General features: G+C 42.5%; 1 protein-coding gene across 2 annotated transcripts in view; it reads right to left on the bottom strand.

Moving 5' to 3' along the window:
* The window catches only part of RYR3 (ryanodine receptor 3), a 563,020-nt gene that overhangs the window by 26,477 nt on the left and 516,130 nt on the right, over window positions 1–20,413 (bottom strand). For both annotated transcript variants that reach the window (XM_034938474.3, XM_057299827.2), the window contains 12 exons: window positions 19,871–19,927; window positions 18,203–18,302; window positions 17,970–18,049; window positions 16,492–16,568; window positions 13,892–13,965; window positions 13,310–13,327; window positions 12,827–12,907; window positions 12,290–12,378; window positions 8,484–8,612; window positions 4,454–4,558; window positions 2,531–2,612; window positions 561–1,888 (listed from right to left, as the gene is read on the bottom strand). In XM_034938474.3, coding sequence (XP_034794365.3) covers window positions 561–1,888; window positions 2,531–2,612; window positions 4,454–4,558; window positions 8,484–8,612; window positions 12,290–12,378; window positions 12,827–12,907; window positions 13,310–13,327; window positions 13,892–13,965; window positions 16,492–16,568; window positions 17,970–18,049; window positions 18,203–18,302; window positions 19,871–19,927 — 2,220 coding nt within the window. The remainder of the gene's footprint in view (window positions 1–560; window positions 1,889–2,530; window positions 2,613–4,453; window positions 4,559–8,483; window positions 8,613–12,289; window positions 12,379–12,826; window positions 12,908–13,309; window positions 13,328–13,891; window positions 13,966–16,491; window positions 16,569–17,969; window positions 18,050–18,202; window positions 18,303–19,870; window positions 19,928–20,413) is intronic.

The following is a 20,413-nucleotide window of genomic DNA, read 5'->3' as shown; positions in this document are numbered from 1 at the left end:
AGAACCTTCCATGGTCAAGGGGCTCTGAATTCCTGCTATCTTGTTCACTTAATCTTGTTGACTGACATGAAGTACTAACTGAACAGTGAGTGTATCACAAGGATAAAAATGTCCCAAGCATGATCAAACTCATAGAGAGGCCAAATCATAAGGATCATTCTGACCTTTTATGACACTGAGAAAGCACGGACTCAGAAGGAAGGTCTCCTTTTATGTTATTCTTCGTTTCCTGTGCTTTCAGTTCACTGAATGCATCTGCACAGCATGAGAACTAACCTTCTAATAAAAGTCTGAGGCAAAGTGTCACAGGCCATCATGTTTGAATTCTACAATATAAACTAGACGACCAACCAATGACTAGGCACTGAGATAACCATCTAAGTCTTGATTTCTGCAGACATGTCAGAGGTGGAATTATAAGATCAGCATAATCACACCAGAGCCACTGTCTAACATAGAGTGTTGGCTCCTAGGGAAATGGTGTCAGTACTGATTACAAGATACGGTGGCAAGTCTTATTCTGGGGATAAAGGAAGATGAAAGAAACAAATGACACTTACCTGAGCTTTCCTCTTCTTCTGTACAGTACTCTCTAATGTAGGGGGTTCATCCTTGCCAATAATTTCTGAGAGGTCACCCAAACCTACTTCAGGCCCATGCTTTAAGCTGCCCTCTTTCTTTGGGTGGAGTCCAAAGAGGTCTGACATGATATCTGTATCTCCCTTCTCCCCCTTTATGAAGTGTACTAGTTCAGTGGTGATACCTGGCTCCATCACCTCTGCCCTCTCAGCCTCCATAGTGTCATCATGGATACCAAATTGGGTTGGGTCAGGCATGTCACCCAGGATCTTGGTCACTCTGATGTTCTTTGCCCCTTCTACCAGGCCCCCTCCAAACACTGTGCTCCAGAGGATCTGAAAGATTCCTCCCAGGATGGTGAAGAGCAACTGGAATAGCCCCACGAACAGCATCCAGAAAAAGGAGAAGAGCACCTTCACCAGCTCCTTCGCAGTCATCTTTTTCACGTTCCTGTACTGCTTCCTGAGGTTCTTCAGGGTTGCTCTCTTCAGGAAGTCGGTGACATTCCTCTTCACAGAGGCACAGGCCATAGCAAATGCAGAGGCCGGCTCAAGAGACCCGTCTTCTTCCTCTTCACCCGCAATTTCTAACACGTAAGAAGAATCTTCATCTTCTTCCTCCTCTTCTGGCCTGTCAGCTGAATCGGATTCAGAGATCTGAGATGCTAACTGCATTTCAAAGATGGTGTCCTCACAGAAGTTCACAAACAGCTCCATCTTTTCCTGTTCCCCACCTTCATTGACAACATCAAAAATGAACTGTCGCTTAGATTCCTTCACCTGGGGCTTCTCCCACTGAGTGCGACTGGATTCACTGATCTCAAAATAAACACGCTCAATCTTCTTGGCCCCACCCATGATCTCGATGCGTCCTAGGTAGGGTTCGAAGTAATTTAGCACACTTTCTGCTGGGTCCAACAGACACTTCAGGCGGGAATCGTTTGGCATGTGTTCAGAAAGATTTGTCAATAACACAGCCACATTAAACCCTATGTCCTTGGCTGGCTCATGGAACCGGTCTACAAAATCAACGTAATTAAACATGTCATTCTCATCAGCTTCTGCACACGACAGGAGAAAGTCAATCTCTGACTGCGTGTACTGTTTTTGCCCTTCCATGGCCTTCTGGAATTCTTTTTTGGAGATAATTCCTTTACCATCTGGGTCATATTCTTTGAAGGTGTCTGAGCTGGTTAAGTCTTTAAGTTTCAAGAACATGTCAAAGAATTTCAAGATCATTTCTACATTGGTAGATGATTCTACCAGTGTGTCAACCATCTGCTTGCCAATGGTGCCATTTACCACATTCCCTGTGAGGCAGGTTCAAAAAGACATACAAATACATAAATAAACCCAAGCTATCATGTCACTTGTCAGGTAGCTATTTTTAGAAGGCTTTTGTGCCAAATTAGTCAGCTCTTCTCTGACCGTGATGATGTAGGAGGGAGCAGCAAGCCATAAAGACTACACCACTACGAGCCAAGGGGGAAAGAAACAAAGGGAAGAAGGAGGTGGCCACACCACTGCCTTTAACATGGCCTGGGGCCTGGGAAGTGGTTTCATTATTAGATTATCAGGGACACATAGGGATACACGGTGTCCCTTTGATCCCCTTAGACCTAGGAGGGTGCCCAACTAGATGGCTGGCATACACACTGGCAGCCAGATGTGTTGAAAAGCAATGGGGAGAGGGAGAGGATAGGGAAGAGCAAAGCTTGGAGGTTTTCCCCAGTTCATTCTGGCTTTCCTATTGATAGAAAATCAATTGATTTCAGGCTTCGTCCATCAGACCAGGTGCCCCTCATTTTATTTTTCGTTTCTGAAAATTTGGCTTTCTGACCAATGACATATGGCATCAGTGACCTGCCAGAAGGATAATCTGCATGATCAGTAAGGTTAGTGCTCAGACCAATTACAGTTGTGTGAAGGCCTAGTTATCCAAACAGCCCAACCTTCCAGGAGGGACAGAAGCATCACCACCATGTCCTGAAGGAGATCCAAGAGTTCCTTCAGCAGCTCGATCTGACTGGAATCCTAGAACAGAAACAGGAGATACCCCTGAGCTATCTGATCCCTCAGTAAAGTACAGGGCAGTGAGCGAGAAGAGCCTGCTCTGGAAAGGTTAGGTGCAGGCTGCATCAGTGTCGGGAAAGAGCTTCCTTCTCATTCTGAATGAGGATGCCTTATCGTCCACTGTTTGCAGCACCGGGAGACTCACTGTAGCAGGACTCATCCAACAAAGCTCCTTTACATTTTTCCTTTTATTAGTACAATGTGGCAGATATACCAAGTGTTGTCCAAAACGACTGAACAACCCAATGCACCAAAGAGCCTTCAGGTATCTCTAGTAGTTTACGTTGTCATTATCTACACTGGAGAATTACCAGTGAGCTTCATGGGAACACTGGACATCTGGTAAAGGTATCAAGGTTATAATCACCAAGTGGGTTCTCCTTTCTTTCTGGATTAATTTAGAGTCTCCTAATTCTAGTTGGTGGTGATCTGGGTGCCACTTGTCCCTTTAAATGGAATAAAATGGAGGCTATTCCTCTGGATGGTTTTGATACCAGTCTGTTTGGTTTTAATTTCAGCAATGCAGGAAGAGCATCGCTAAGCTACCTCCGTGCTTTATACCCTATGTCACAGTAGGAAACAATTCTTGGAAGATCTGAGGTGGGCAATCTGGGGATTCGATTAAAAAGGTATTCCGAGTCACATACCTTTTACAGACCCCCCCTCACAAAAAAAAGGAAAGAAAAGAAATAATAATTAAAAAAAACAAAAGAAAAGAAAAGAAAAAAGGAAAAAAAAAAAGAAACCAAAAACCAAAAACCAACCATAGCTCTTTGCCTAGCCCTTCAACTTTCAGAGGAATCTTCATCACCTATGGTGTGTATCACAGCTATATACAAAATATCACAGAAGTGTAGGATATCAGAGCTGTGAAGAGACCTCAGAGGTCACCTATTCTAACTTTGGATATTTCAGAGATGATGAAACCAAAACCAGAAAGGGAAAGTGGCTTTCCAAAAGTCACTGGTGAGGAGGTGGCAGGGCCAGGGCTCTCGTCTCGAGACTACACCACACTGCCCAGCTGACATAGGAACGGACATCTTACTGTCAAATTGCAGCCCTCCCAGGAACTCTCTCCTCCCATAAGGCCAGAGTCAAAAGGGGAAAAATGAAAGGTTAAGTAGCACATTCCAGAAGAGAGGAGGCAGATGTGACAGCCTTGAAAATTTTAGATACACATGATTTAAGTTAAAGCTGCAAATATTACTCTAATCAGCCTCAAATACCTCCTGAAGGTCTCCCTCATGTGTTGCCATGGAGAGAGGCAATAAACTGCTACATATGCTACATTTATTTGTTCATAATAAATGCTCTGAGCGGTTCTGATTCATCTTGCCAGAGAGATGGGGAGTGAGAAGGGGAGGCAGAGACAGGGAGGGAGGGAGGAAGAAGCAGGGGTGAGAGAGAAGAGGGATGTGGATTACCGAGACATGCAACATGGGACAAATCAGATGGGGCTGGTAGAGTGTTTGTAAGTTGACAAAATGGTGACAAGGAAGCAGAAAGGATTAGCACCATAGAAAGCAAATGTTGAGGCAATAATAAAAAGGGTAGGTTGGTGAGACACAAAGAAGGAAGCTGCGTTCATGCAAAAGCCTGTCTGGGACCCCCCCCCAAACCCCCGCCCCGGAGGCATTCATTTCCGTCTCCCATTTTGGCCTTCAGTTTAAAAAACTGAGACCTGATATGCATGGCTTGTCCAGCCTTTGATCAAGCAGCCACATCACAATGGGAACACCAAGGAGTGAGGACTGACTTAGCATTTCACAACAATGACACGTGCAGGGAATGGGCCACAGTACCTGAGAGAGTTTCATCTGCATATTAGCAAAGACATGGAGGAAGCCAACCACTGCGTCCCACAGCCTGCTGTGAGCCAGGCTCTGTTGATTGCCAATGCAAGGGCCCTGCAGAGAAGAGGACATTCTTATGTCACTTAAACATCACAAGTTGCTCTGAAACCTGTCTAGTAAGGGCATCTGACACCTACTTATATGAGCAGATAGACTTTCCAAAAGTCAAATATTTCATAGCTCAGTATTTTCCCGGGATTATTACTTTTTTCTTTTCCTGATTATAGGATACCATATCTAGGAAAAACCACTAGGGATTTCACAGTCCGGTGATTTTCAGATACTTTCTTTTAGCCTCAGAATGAGTTCTTAAAAGCTTACACTGGAGAACAATATTTAAAACAGTGAAATGCTGTGGTTGACACAGGGCTGAAGGGCACACTCCCCACCCTCACCTTGGCCTCAGAGGCCTTTGGAGGAAATCAAGGGTGCTGCGAAGCACAGTGTGAAAACCAGGCCCTCATCTACCTACTGTTTCCAGGCAAAGTTACACATGCTGGTAACCACACAGCTATCTAATTAAGTTAAAAACCAAATAAATAAAAAAATAAAAAAAAGAAAAGAAATCTGTGTAATAATCTTAGCATTCAACCACATCTAGGATTTTCTTATTAACCTAAACTTCAGATATAATAGCATCTCTGACAAACTTTTCTGAAAGCCAAATGTAGAGGAATAACTTAGTTTGCATTTTCCATGTTAATAATCTCACTCTGTTTGTGTTTGTGTGTGTGTGTGTGTGTGTGTGTGTGTGTGTGTGTGTGTGTGTGTGTTTAAGACAAGAGTTTCGCTCTGTCACCCATGCTGGAGTGCAGTGGCATGATCTCGGCTTACTGCAACCTCTGCTCACTGGGTTCAAATGATTCTTGTGACTCAGCCTCCCAAGTAGCTGAGATTACGGGCATGTGCCACCACGCCTGGCTGATTTTTTTATATTTTTAGTAGAGACAGGGTTTTGTCATGTTGGCCAGGTTGGTCTCAAACTCCTGGCCTCAAGTGATCCACCCGCCTTAGCCTCTCAAAGTGCTGGGAGTACAGGCATGAGCCACAGTGCACAGTCAATAATCTCACTCTTTTTAAAGATCATTATTGAGCCAACATTTCCTATCTTTTCTTTACAGTCTATTTTTTTCTACCCTTTAACCAATCTCCAAATTACTCAATAAGAAAGTTCTAAAAGGAACACATATATTACCCTAATTTCTAGAAAAGTCTTGGCAGGATTCCCAAGGTTTAAAAGGTGAGGAGAAATACTGCCTGTATTCCCAAATCACGTAAGTTTGTTAAAAATCACTGTTTATGTACATTCAGTGTCTGATCCCCAGAAACCATTAGATTCTTTCTGTAACAAAGCTGGTTTCTGAAAGAAACACATTCACCAAAAATGAACTTCTCCTTTACTTTTGGGTTCGTGCTCCATGGGAAGTTCTGAAGATAAGGATGGATTTTGCAGAGGTCAAATCAGATGCTTATCAAATATATTCAATGATCTCCTTAGGTACACTGCATTTTGTGAAACTTCAGATCAGTAACTTGTTTTTAGGTTTATCACTTCATGTCCTTATAACGCTTGAGTGACAAGGATATATCTCCCCTCAAAATCCTCCCTTTCAAGTTGAAAGTCTTAGTTTTGTGTTTCTTTTAATGAGCAAATATGATCTGACTGTGCCAGTTGGCTCATCACATGGATCTTTATTTGATGAGAATTTAATATTTTTCACAGAACAAATTTTGGCTCAGTCATATTACCAGTAAAAACAAAAAAAAGTCACTAAAAACTCTTGGACTCTTGGAATATAAAAAGTTCTTTGGGAAAGAAATGAAGGTGTACAGGAAAAGGTAAAAAACATTGTCCACTTCTTTCCTCACCTATGTCTTCTGTCTCAGCAAGATGGATATAATTGCCGACATTACTTCTTATAAAGCCACGCATAATCCTATCTCTAACTTTTCCAAATCACTGACACAGAATGTACTTCCTCCTCTTCATCTATCCATAGCCTACGTGGTCCTATGGAGACTCGGAGCCCTTTGGCTCTTTTTTTTTTTTTTTTTTGAGACAGAGTTTTGTCGCCCAGGCTGGAGTGCAAAGGTGCGATCTCAGCTCACTGCAACCCCTGCCTCCTGGGTTCAAGTGATTCTCCTGCCTTAGCCTCTTGAGTAGCTGGGATTACAGGCACCTGCTACCATACCCAGCTAATTTGTATTTTTAGTAGAGATGGGGTTTCACCATGTTAGCCAGGCTGGTCTCAAACTTCTGACCTCAGGTGATCCACCAACCTTGACCTCCCAAAGTGCTGGGATTACAGGCCCCAGTGAGCCACTGCACCTGGCCCCTTTGGCTCTTAAGGGGCTTGCTTTCCTCTGAACTCATACGTATGTGGGTTTTTTGTTTTTTTTTTTTGAGACAGAGTCTCGCTCTGTCACCCATGCTGGAGTGCAATGGCGCAATCTCGGCTCACTGAAACCTCGGCCTCCCAGGTTCAAGCAATTCTCCCTGCCTCAGCCTCCTGAGTAGCTGGGATTACAGGCACCCACCACCATGCCCAGCTAATTTTTGTATTTTTTAGTAGAGACGGGGTTTCGCCATATTGGCCAGGCTAGTCTTGAACTCCTGACCTCAGGTGATCTGCCCACCTTGGCCTCCCAAAGAGTTGGGATTACTTGGGTGAGCCACCGTGCCTGGCCACATATGTGGTTCTTAATTAAGCACAGTATATATGATTATTTTAAATCAGGTATGATTTTTTCTTTTCTTTTCTTTTTTTTTTTTTTTTTGAGACTGAGTCTCGCTCTGTCGCCCAGGTTGGAGTGCAGCGGCACGATCTCAGCTCACAGCAAGCTCTGCCTCCCGGGTTCAAGTGATTCTCCTGCCTCAGGCTCCCAAGTAGTGGGTACTACACGCGCATGACACCATGCCTGGCTAATATTTTGTATTTTAGTAGAGACGGGATTGCACCATATTGCCCAGGTTGGTCTCGAACTCCTGAGCTCAGACAATCCACCCGCCTCAGCCTCCCAAAGTGCCAGGATTACAGGCATGAGCCACCGCATCTGGCTGTATGATCATCTTACATTGAATAATTTTCCTTGTGCATATGTATTTTCTCAATTGCATTGTAAGCTCTTTACGGGTAGAGGCAATATACTGTGCTGCTTTTCATGAACCACAGCGCAGAGTACAAACTGAGCGTTTTGATGAATGAATGAATAAAAGCCCTATTCATGAGTCTCCTGATTATGGTAATCTGAAGATGAAGTATTACTTTTGCTTTAAAAAAAATCTTGTATCACCGACGGTAATGATACGCCTACTAATTTTATAGCAAATTATGCCTGAATATATCCTCTGTTCCTTTTCTAAAGTAGCTAGACCACCATAGACAATGAACAGAAAATACTATGAATAGAGAAAGACTGCAGCAAGATCTAGACAGTTAACATGAAATACACTTGCGGGTTTGACTGCCACTGCATGTAGTTTGTGCGCTTCTGAAGTTACTTCTTCCAGAGTTAATTTCTGACACATCAGTAGGATCTCATGGATCCTGTTTTTAATCTCTATCAAGAGAACATCATTTATCCCTTAATTCCTTCATTCTATGAATCATTTCTCCACTCCACTCTCCATGCTTACTGAACAGATATATGCCAGACATTTTTCTAGATATAAAGAGTTTTGAGTAAGACATTTTCTTTCCATGAAAAATTTTTAGTTTAAGAGGGAAAGCAAAATGTAACTAGATAAATGCAAATAAAGTGTGAACATTATAAACAGGTCCAGTGGGGGGACCCCAAACTATAGCTGCTTGTGGAATGCAGGTACTATTGCTTCCTATTTAGAGAAAATAAAAATTGTCAGCATTAGGGCTGGATGGATAGTGCACTGTGTACAATCAAATATTCTGTAGGGAATATAGAATACAGGCATATCAACAATGTTCTCTTTGTTTTCAACCATGCACTCTGTAGCACATACCTGGATGTATTCTGTAAGAGAATTGAAAATCTGCTTGGTGACTGCCAGAGCTTTCGAAAAATTGTGCTGTCCAGATTCATCAATGATGTCCTTCCCTGAATAATACCAGTAGAAATCACTGATTGATTCCTAAAAACAAATGAGTAGAGCTTAGTATTTCTCAGACTTCAGTCAGTGAAGCTAAACTCGGTGTTTGGGAAGGGTACATGAGAATCCTGCATCTCTATGACCTCTTTGCTCTGACAGGAGCCAGGGACCCTGTGAAGAAGTGCAGAGATACCAGGTCTCTAGGATCTTTCACGCACAAATATCCCTGCAGAGGAAAGAATAGATAGGAGTGAGGACTGCCTTCAGCTGGAACTTGGAGACTATGAAATAGGATAATTTACTCAATGTGAAATATGTGAAGATAATGGTAATTATCCAAATAATCATAGTAACAGCAACAACATAATAGCTAATATTGTAAGTGCCAGACGTTGTTCTGAGTACATTACATATACAGGCATGTAGAGATTCAGAGATAATCTGAGTTTGATTACAGATAAACTACAGTAAAGTGAACATTACAATAAAGTGAGTCATACAAAATGTTGATTTCTCAGCGTACATCAAAGTTATGTTTACAATATGCTGTAGTCTATTAAGTGTGCAATAGCATTATGTCTTTAAAAAACAATGTACGTGCCATCATTAAAAAATACTTTATTGCTAAAAAGTGCTAACAATCACCTGAGCTCTCAGCAAGTTGTAAGTTCCACCATCTTTTTGCTGGTGACAGGTCTTGCCTTGATGTTGATGGCTACTGACTAAACAGGGTGGTGGCTGCTGAAGGTTGAGGTGGCTGTGGCAATTTCTTGAAATAAGACAGTGTTAACTGCATCAACTGACTTCCTTTCATGAAAGACGCATGTACTGCTTGATAGCATTTTACCCACAGAACTTCTTTCAAAATTGGAGTCAGTCTTCTCAAACCTTGCCACTCCTTTATCAACTAAGTTTACAATTTTAAATCCCTTTTTGGCATTTCAACAATGTTTACAGCATCTTCACCAGGAAGATTCCATCTCAAGAAACCGCTTTCTTTGCTCATCCATGAGAGGAAACTCTTCGTTTGTCAAAGTTTGATCATGAGTTGCAGCAATTCAGGTTCATGTTCTTCAGGCTCCACTACTAATTCTAGTTCTCTTGCTATTTCCAACACGTCTGCATTTATTTCCTCCACTGAAGTCTCGAACCCCTCCAAATCACCCACAAGGGTTGCAATCAACTTCCTCAAGTCCTGTTAATGTTGATATTTGACCTTCTCCCATGAATCAAAAAAAAATTTTTTTTTTTTTTGAGACAGAGTCTCGCTCTGTTGCCCAGGCTGGAGTGCAGCGGCGCAATCTGGCTCACTGCAAGCTCTGCCTCCCGGGTTCACGCCATTCTCCTGCCTCAGCCTCCCGAGTAGCTGGGACTACAGGCACCCGCCACCATGCCCGGCTAATTTTTTTTTTTTTGTATTTTTAGTAGAGATGGGGTTTCACCGTGTTAGCCAGGATGGTCTCGATCTCCTGACCTTGTGATCCTCCTGCCTTGGCCTCCCAAAGTCCTAGGATTACAGATGCGAGCCACTGGGCCTGGCCCACAATGTTTTTTAATGACATCTACAATGTTGAATCCTTTCCAGAAGGTTTTCAACTTACCGTGCCCAGATCCATCAGAGGAATCACTATCTGTAGCAGCTGTAGCCTTATGAAATGCATTTCTTAAAAAATAAGACTTGCAAGTCAAAATTACTCCTTGATCCATGGGCTGCAGAATAAATGTTGTATTAGCAGGCATGAAAAAAAGATTCATTTCCTTGTATATCTCCATCAGAGCTCTTGGAACCAGGTGCATAGTCAACAACAGTAATATTTTGAAAGGAATCTTTTTTTTTTTTCTGAGCAGTTGGTGTCAACAGTGGGCTTAAAATAGTAAATCATGCTGTAAACAGATGACAATCCAAGCTTTGTTTTTCCATACATAGAGCACGGGCAGAGTAGATTTACCATAATTCTTAAGGGCCCTAGGATTTTTGGAATGGTAAACGAGCAGTGGCTTCAACTTAAAGCTACCAGCTGGGCTGCCCCTAATAAGAAAGTCAGCCTGTCCTTTGAAGCTCTGAAGTGAGGTATTGGCTTGTCCTCTCTAACTATGAAAGTCCTAGATGGTATCTCTCTTCTAGGAGAAGGCTGTTTCATGTACACGGGAAATCTGTTGTTTAGTGTGACCACCTTCATCAGTTATCCTAGATAGATCTTCTGGGTAACTTGCTGCAGCTTCTATATCTGCACTTGCTGCTTTACCTTACACTTTTGTTTTGGAGATGACTTCTTTCCCTAAACCTCATGAACCAAATTCTGCTAGCTTCAAACCGTTCTTTGGCAGCTTCCTCACCTCTCTCAGCCTTCATAGAATTGAAGAGAGTTAGAGCCCTGCTCTAGATTAGATTGTGGCTTACGAGAATGTTGTGGCTGGTTTGACCTTTTATCCAGACCACTCGCACTGTCCCCATTTCAGTAATGAGGGTGTTTTGCTTTCTTATCATTCATATGCTCACTGAGGCAGCCCTTTCAATGTCCTTTAATAACTTTTTCTTTGCATAGCTTGGCTGTTTAGTGCAAGGGGCCTAGCCTTTGGCCTGTCTTAGCTTTCAACATGCCTTCCTTACTCAGCTTAATCATTTCCAGCTTTTGATTTAAAGTGGGAGATGTGTGACTCTTCCTTTCACTTGAACACTTGGAGGCCACTGTAGGGAAATTAACTGACCAAACTTCAATATTGTTATGTCTCAGGGAATAGGAAGGCCTGAGGAGAAGGAGGGAGATGGAGGAACAGTTGGTGGAATGGTCAGAACACATGCAACATTAAGTTTGCTGTCTTACAAGGGCATAGTTCATGGCATCCCAAAACAATTACAATAGTAACATCGAAGATCACTGATCACAGATCACCATAATAGATATAATAGTGAAAAGTTGGAAATATTGTGAGAATCATCAAAATGTGACAGAGACACCAAGTGAGTAAATCTGTTGGTAAAACGGCACAGATAGACTTGCTTGATGCAGGGTTACCACAAACCTTCGATTTGTAAAACACACAGCATCTGTGAAGCACAATAATACCAACTGCAATAAAATGAGGTATGCCTGTATTCAACCTCTCAATCTTTACTACCACCCTATGGCATAGGTCCTACCCCTTTTACTGATGAAAAAACTGGAACACAGGCACATTAAACAGATTGCTGTAGGTTACAAACCAGTAAGTGGCAGAACCAGGATGAGGAATCAGCAAAGAGGAAAAAATCCCTTTTTGTTAATAGGTTTGTGTAGATTTTTTCAATATAATTTGGGCTTCCTTGAAACAAACCATCTGACTTCTCAACACGAACTTGTAAACTCATCCTATTCCTATCATCTCGTGTAAGTCTTTTTTTCTAGTGAAATCTGTTCTCATTCACAGGTTATTTTAGAGCTCTTGGTTGTGTTATAGCTCTTGGTTGTTTTATAGCAACACAGATTGGTTTTCACTGGCAAAACTAAAGTAAACCAGCATTTCATAACAGACGATTTGGTGTTTAACCACGTCTCCCACTTCTGTCTTCAAATATACTCTTTGGGCACTGGACTTCCCATGCATCTGTGGATACACGTTACAATGCCTTCCTTATAGGGGCTTGACTGTATCCTGGGCTGTCCCTGACCCTGTGTAACTGTGTTTATCTTCTGGAAGCAAAGGTGAGAGGTCCCATTGTCCAAGGCCCTCCCACTCACCTGCAGACGCAGAAGGTAGTCCACAGTGCTGATGATGACATTCACGGTGGTGGTGTTGCCCATCTGAGTCCGCAGGAAGTTCTGAAAGTCTGAGAGCACCAGTGCTGGGTCAGAGCTTGTCCCTGCCATGCCGAGGGGGCCAGGCATGCCCTCTCAGCTGAGCTCAGATAAGACATTCTATGTGAAAAGGCTTACAAGAATACCATGTTTGGGTCATGGCAGATCCTGCAGGGCAGAGCTCTGCTCTGAGCACCCCCCCAACCTGCGGACACCAGAAACTGGACTTAACGAGCCCCAAGGGGCTAGATGGAAAGGGCTGGGTATTTAGATTTCTTATCTGAAGATTCTGGAAGCAGCTTAGCCTTGGTGGCACTAAATATCACTAGCCATGATATTTACATAGTTTCTTATTGAGGAACGCATTAACTGATGTCCTTGAGTTAACAACTAGTTGCATCAAATGGGGCATACTGAACAGAATTCTAGTTTTGCCCCTGAGTGCTATGTTTCCTTGGCAGATCAATCTGTTCCACTCACCACTGTTATGTCCTTCACAAAGTAACTGTAGGAATCTAAAGAGATCACACGTGAACTCGTCATTCTGGAGTACTTTTTCACCTTGAAAACACAGAACGTTGATGAGCATTGGTTTGGCTTCTCACCAGAGAATACTTTCTAATGTAAATGACTACACAGATGATAAAGGAGTTGTGTCAGAATGGTTTGGAAAAGGAACTTTGGATGAATGGTGAAAAGCCCAATTAAACTGAGCTGGGCTGCAAGGCACAATGCCCAATAAATGCATTTGTAATGAAGACAACTGGATAAGGAGAGTAAATGGCTCACGGTCCATAACCCATGCTTTACAGATGGAAGACACTTCTTTAATTAAGCACCAAACTGCTGAGTTCAACTCAACATGCAACCACCAAGCCTAAAATGTTTCTGTGCTGAGGCAATTAAATGAGATCTCCTAGGATTCACACACGGTAAGAACTCAGGCCAGAAACTGAAACTTACCACGTTCACGAACAATGACTGGTAATGAGAGAAAAACAGAAGAGTAGAAAGTAAGAAAACTGTAAACATCATGATAAACTGTCTTTAGTTAAAACTGGCTATGTGAATACATCCATCCTAGATGATAGCTTTATTAAAGCTACTGATGGAAGCATTTTACTGAAACACAGCAAGTCCTTGCATACTAAGCAAAGACATGAGCTCTGACCAGAAATAGGTAATTAAGATTTTAAATGGCCAGGTGCGGTGGCTCACGCCTGTAATTCCAGCACTATGGGAGGCCAAGGTGGGGTGGATCACCTGAGGTCAGGAGTTCAAGACCAGCCTGGCCAACATGATGAAATGCTGCCTCTACTAAAAATACACAAAATTAGCTGGCTGTGGTGGTGGGAGCCTGTAATCCCATCTACTCGGGAGGATGAGGCAGGAGAAGTGCTTGAACCCAGGAGACAGAGGTTGCAGTGAGGTGAGATCGCGCCACTGCAGTCCAGCCTGAGCAACAAGAGCGAAACTCTGTATGGAAAAAATATATATATATTTTAATCAGGAAGAGAATGGCCTTCATATTCATTAGTTACTTACGTGTTCCTTCTTCAGTCACCATCCCCAGGCCTTCAGCTTTATTCTGCCTCTCAAATGCATTCAAATCAAGGACACTTTTAATAGACAGAAAGAAACAAGGTTCAGGGCTACGCACACTGGGAAAGCAGATTTCTAACGTTAATGTACCTATCAACTAAGCATATCCTGCCCCTGTGTTATCATAAATAAACTAACACATTCCAGGGTGGTTGAAAGTCTAATGATTCCTTGGTTTTGTGCCGAGCAGTGTTGTCTTAGGTGCCTATAGCTCACAGACTTTATTACATACAGGTAGAGGGGTCATGAACACTTACGGTGACTCTCATTGTCTGTCCAGTTTGAGTCTTTTGGTGAAGACTCAAGGTCTTCACTTTGATGTGAAGGTTTAGAAAGGTTTTCCAAATAAAGAAGGAATAATCTGTTTTTAAGATTTCTCGAGGGAAAGTTTACTTTAAACTGCACTGATTAATGTTTGCCTCCCACCTTTACCTACTTTCTCCGAGAATCACATGGAATTGTGGTTTCCAGAGCTTAGGATGAGCTACAAACTTCCAGATTTCAAAGGGCCACGCCCTTTTATGATTCTACATCATGCAAAAGCCTATAGAAGCTGAGGTTCCGCTTTCCACAGGGAATGGTGCCTCCAGGTATTCCTGAATTTATGACAAGTTGGCCTTCATTTTTGTCCCTACTCCCCACAACCTTCCTAGTCACAGCCACTGCCAAATTTTACTTAGCCAGGAAGCCACAGTGCAACCACAAAGCTTGCTGATGAGACCACTATATGATCATGTTATTTTTAAGTGGGGCTCATTCCATTTTACTAACGGAGTCTAACTTATTCCCCAATCTGAAAGGTTTCATAGAACATAGAACATAGCTCTTAGGAAAGTTTATGGCTAAGTCCATTAAGACTCTGCAAAACTTAGCTTTCCTTCTACCACGGGGCAAAGGCATGGAGAAAAATCTGGCCTTCCTGTTTTCTTTTTAAGGAGTCACATGTTTTGTGATTTAGGTAAATTTCATTTACCTAATTTCATCATTTAAGTAAAAATGATTTAGGTAAACAGTGAAATGTCTATTGCCATTTGTTTGTTTTTCCCAGATTCTGCTGGCAAAAGGGCTTGCTCATCAACACAAAACTATCCTTCTACTTTGGTTTAGCCGTCAGGAGAGGAAAACATGGGAAAGAACATTTGGACATAGTTGCTCTGAAGCAGCAGTTTTGAATCTGAATCTATGCAACACACATTTCTGATCCTTACTCCATTCCTAAATACCCATTTTGAATGTTTTAACTTCCCTACTGCTTAAATTTTTTAAAAACATATATTGTTCTTATAATCATAAAAAACCCAGCAGTAAGACATCTTAAAACTTCTGTTAGAACTCAGCTGGCATCTAAGCGTATATCACCTGTCTCTCCAAGCTGTCATTATAAATGAGTTTAGCAATATTAAGTATTACAGGATACTGAGAGAACTGTTAGAAAGTAAATGGATAAGTTTATGAGCAATATGGAATTGAGTTGCCTTGATTTTTGCCATCTCTGAGTTCATATGTACTATTTTAGCCTCAGAGAGTCGGGCCTGGAAATATTCCTTTTTGTTTTCCTGAGAGAGATAATAAATGAATAGACTGTTGGTGGGGAAAAGCCCCACAGAGCTGGGACTAAAGAATTATACTGCAGCTCAGATATGCTCCCTACTGCCCAGGGTACGATATTTTACCCAGTGAAATATGGTTAGCAAAAGTATGTAGTCCACCAAGAGAAAGGATGTCCATCCTCCACATTTTTAAATGGAAAGCATAATTGGAGGCAAATGAACTAGGTAATTAAAAGTTTAATTTCTTTTAGAATTATCTGCAGACTATCCAAATACATATGAATCTTAGACAATAAGCTGACACTTTTCTTAGATTCTGGCTCATCTCTGAATTCAACAAGTATCATGACCTATGACTCTGCATTATATATTATTTATGTGTCAGAGCCGTTCAGCCATGAGGGGTGGCTTAAACAGCTTAATAATATGAATGGAAAGTTCAAAGCCTTGTTTTTTAGGCTATGTCAAAATGTTCCCATGCCAGGATGTACCGCTGTCAAAATGGATGTGTCAAAATACACACTACCCTAACACATATTCAAGCTCAAAGAATTGTTAAGGACAAAGATTAACAAAGTACCTAGTGGGTTTAATAAAACATAGCCCTGAATCATAGTCAGGAATCCCCCCTTTTCCATTCTTTCCTGGTTTGACTTTTATGGACATACATGTTTGATGAGAAACTCAATGCGCACACTGAGCCTCCTGGGAAAGCAACATAAACGTGGAGGTAAGGAAGGGAGATTAAACACAACAGCAGTGGGGGAGCGTGTGTATGTGGCTAATGGCAATCACATTTTCCCCTCTGAATGTTAGCTGAATTGTCATCCTGAAGGCTGGAGGAACAACACCTACTCTCTTAGCTTTCTAAGTAGGTGCTTCCTCTCTCAAGAATTCTATGGTAGGCCAGTATATTTTGTGCTCCCCTTCCCCTGCCTCCTATGCTTAGAGGGAAGAGTTTTTTAAATGCTATGGTAGTTTTCCCGCATTTACCTGCAAGACTGCATAAGACCAGAAAGGCTTTGAAAGAATCCAGCATCCTTTTTCTCCTTTAGGTAATCTAGCATTTTCTGCAAGGGAGACACGTTGTAAGGGGAAAAGCGATGAAAACTATACCACAGAGCTGACCCTCCTAATCCTGATGGAGAAATCCCCAGCCACACTGAGTTGCACGCTCTACTTATGGAATCAGAGTCCCATGGGGTAGATCATGTTTATTTTATAAACGCCCACTGGCATTTCTTCTAGGGCAGAATTGACATTCATAGACCTACTGATTGAAGTCCCTTCTATTTGGAAACAAGCACCAAGGCCGTGATATAGTAATGTATCACGAAGCTGAGTTATAATCTGAATAGCTCATGCTATGAATTTGGCACAGAGGAGCAAGGAGCTTAGCCAGTAAGGAGCCTAGCTGAAAGCTCAGTATTTCTTTCACAATGAGGCTTTGTTTCCTGTGTTCTCTTTTACTGGAGGGTAGGAACTTTGTTTGACATAATAAAAATTTTGTTTTTTAAAAAATAAACAAAAGGCCCTGTAAGAAAGTCAACTGACAGCTCGTGGTAGGTGGTAGAAGGGAACAGAAAGTGAAGGATAACTTAGAAAATGACAGTTTTTAATGAAAAATTGGAGAAACTTTAGGGGGATGAGTTAAAGGCTGGGAAAAGCTATATGCAGTAATGGTAGTTGTGAATCTGGAGACTCTCACAGGCCCTGGGATATAACCCTTATGAATGCCAAGGGTCTGTTTGAAATTTCACTTCCCTGTACACACAGATGCTTTTAACCAGAACCCGGAGTGCCTGAGAAACACCGGTATGTTCCTGTCTTCTGCAGCCTGTTCCAATTCAGATTGTTGAAGGAATACCATGTGTCAGGTACTTGGTTGTATGTTTCTATGTGTTGTCGCATTTAATGCTCACTAGAGTGTAGGCTGCACGATGGCAGGAGTTTTTATTTGTATTATTCACTGCTACACCCTCAGCCCTTGCAGCAGAGCCTGGCATGGTCATCAGTCAGTAAACAGTTGCTCAATGAATGAATGAATGAATGAATGGATGAACGAACGAATAACAGGTTTGTGAGTTTATCAGTTCCACTTAACTGATGAGGCTCCTTGCTCATACTAAAGGCAGCTAATTAGTGAAAATAAAGGGCTAAAGTAAAAACCTAACTCTTAGGAAATTTTTCTGGAGAATATTTATACAGAAAGTTATCTACTGATGAAAAACTAAATGTTTTTATCTTTAATCCTGGGTAAAACCTCTTTATTAAAGACACATTTGCCTGCAGATTCCCAGCCATGTTGCGTTCCCAGCTACTCTGATATAACTGGCCACTAAAGACAAACGTGAGCTAAGTGATTCTGGGTGGCTCCCCTCTGTAGCAGTCAACTCCTCTTCCCTGAAGCATGACAGGTGTCAAATGGGAATACCCCGGGAGCCTGCCCAGCCGCTGCAAGTTCCCATTACCTGTTGCACACCAGCATTGCCTCCGTTCAGAATGGCGATCCCCAGCTTCAGCGTCTCAACCACCATGGGGCTCATCTCACCTGCCATGGTGAAGATTCGATTGAATCACCAAGGAAACAGATGGTAAATCATGCCTCCTGGGCCTTAGCAGGGCTCTTTAATAATGGCTGTATGTCACAGCATGATATCTTTGTGGAAGTTACATAAGCCCATCCAGAAACTAGGGAAATCACCTTTGCTAGCGCTTATCATCTGAAGGACCATCTCCGCAGCACCACGCTCATGCAGCCGAGCTTGCTGATAGAGGGTTTTTTGCTTCTCCATCTCTTTCTCCTGGGGGGAAAAAAAATCACAGGGAAAGATTGGCTCCTACCCAGCACCAGGGAGTTCACCCATAGTGAGGTGAGAGAGAATTTTCCAGTTACCTAAGGAAGGTAACACACATCAACTTGGATAAAGCAGACTTCTGAAGTTTATTTCCAGACACTAGCCAGCTTTCTAAAACTGTCTACCCATCACTCTTATTTTGATGGTACATTTTCCATTTTTTGTACTGATAGAACACACAGTCCATTCCTTTTGGATACCATAATTGTGGGAAGCAACGCAACATTAAAATGTGTTTGTTTTCCATGTTCTGTTACACAGGGAAACCTGCTGAGGGGTCAACTTGAGTATTTCTGGCTGAATGCAGGAAATGCTCACTTCTCTGGAATGCTCAGACCACAGCTAACACATTTTTTTTTTGAGACGGAGTCTTGTTCTGTCACCCAGGCTCGAGTGCAGTGGCGCGATCTCGGCTCACTGCAACGTCCGCCTCCTGAGTTCAAGCGATTCTCCTGCCTCAGCCTCCCCAGTAGCTGGGATTACAGGCGTATGCCACCACACCCAGCTAATTTTTGTATTTTTAGTAGAGATGGGGTTTCGCCATGTTGGCCAGGCTGGTCTCGAACTCCTGACTTCAGGTGATCCACCTGCCTTGGCCTCCCAAAGTGCTGGGATTGCAGGCGTGAGCCACCGCACACTTTCTATCAGACATGGGTTATGAGAATGTCAAAGCTTTCCAGACTGTAATTATAGTCATTTACTTCTGCTGTGTTTTGTCATGTGCTTTGTCTACAAAAGAGTACAAGTAACCTAATATAGTTTAATCTTGAGAATTGCAGGGTCCTGTACTGCCTCAAAATAAAAATCACGATCAACTTGCATTTATAGAATAATAGCACAAAAACCATTCAAGTGTCTCCATTCCTCTGATTTTTTAATCTTTTTTTTTTTTTTTTTTTTTTTTTTTTTTGAGACACTGGATGTTACTCTGTCGCCCAGCCTGGAGTGCAGGGTGCAATCAGAACTCACTGCAGCCTCAAATACTTGGGCTCAAACTATCCTCCTATCTCAGCCTCCTGAGCAGCTGGGACTACAGGAGCACACCACCATATCCAACTAATTTTTTATTTTTTGTATAGATGAGGTAGGTCTCCCTATGTTGCCCAGACTGGTCTCGAACTTCCAAGCTCAAGTGATCTTCCCTCCCCCGGCCTCCCAAAGAGCTGGGATTACAGGTGTGAGCCACCACGCTTGGCCTGATTTTCATTTTTCTGATTTTTTCATTTTAGATGTTTCAGTTTGTCCTTCTATGGCCCCTGTTATTACAGTAATTGAGTACAATTTCCCACAAGAACAAAGCTAGTTGTTTGCTGACTGGCATACTACCTGCTACCTTTTCATGGGCAGAGAGACAAGAGAACCACAGCTAATGAGTGTGCTTTATTAAGGCAGACTTGCCAACTCACACACTGCTGGTGGGCGAGCCACATAGGCTAATGTCAGCACCCACCTCTGAAGGCCTGGCCTATTGGCCTTGGAGGGTGGCTCTATTTTTATTCTTCATGAGAACTTACTTCAAATGTTTTTTCCTTGTCTTCATCTTCTTCTTCATCCTCACCACTTTGACAACTCTGGATTTCATGGAGCAGGGAAGGGAGAAGACAGACAATCAAATTAAAGGTAAATCTAATAAACACAACTCTACAAGGGCAGGGGACAGGATGTAATTCACAGGCACCTCAGGACCTCAGCGTTGTGTAAAACCAGGAACATTTTGGCCACTGCTGGGCAACATTTCTCCTGTAAACGCCATCTTCGCAGTTACCACAGAGTTCAGAAATGAGAAATGAGAACACGGAGCTCACATCATCAATGGTGACCTAGCTGGTTTAACCACAGACTTGAACTCTTCTACCTTAGTAAGGTTCTGGTGTAAATGGGAGACAGGAATGCAGGGAGCTGCCACTTCCTAGATACAGCCCCAAGGGCATGGCATTAAGATTGGAGACACATCACCTAGGATGTGAATCCTAAAGCGCCTCTTCCCATTGGGGCCCTGTGGTACAGCTAGATCAAGGAATAGGTGCTCCTATACCCCAACACATCCTTTCTGCCTG

Source organism: Pan paniscus, chromosome 16 (genome assembly GCF_029289425.2).
Source record: "Pan paniscus chromosome 16, NHGRI_mPanPan1-v2.0_pri, whole genome shotgun sequence".
NCBI classification, from domain to species: domain Eukaryota; kingdom Metazoa; phylum Chordata; class Mammalia; order Primates; family Hominidae; genus Pan; species Pan paniscus.
This window is presented reverse-complemented; position numbering and strand designations above follow the sequence as displayed.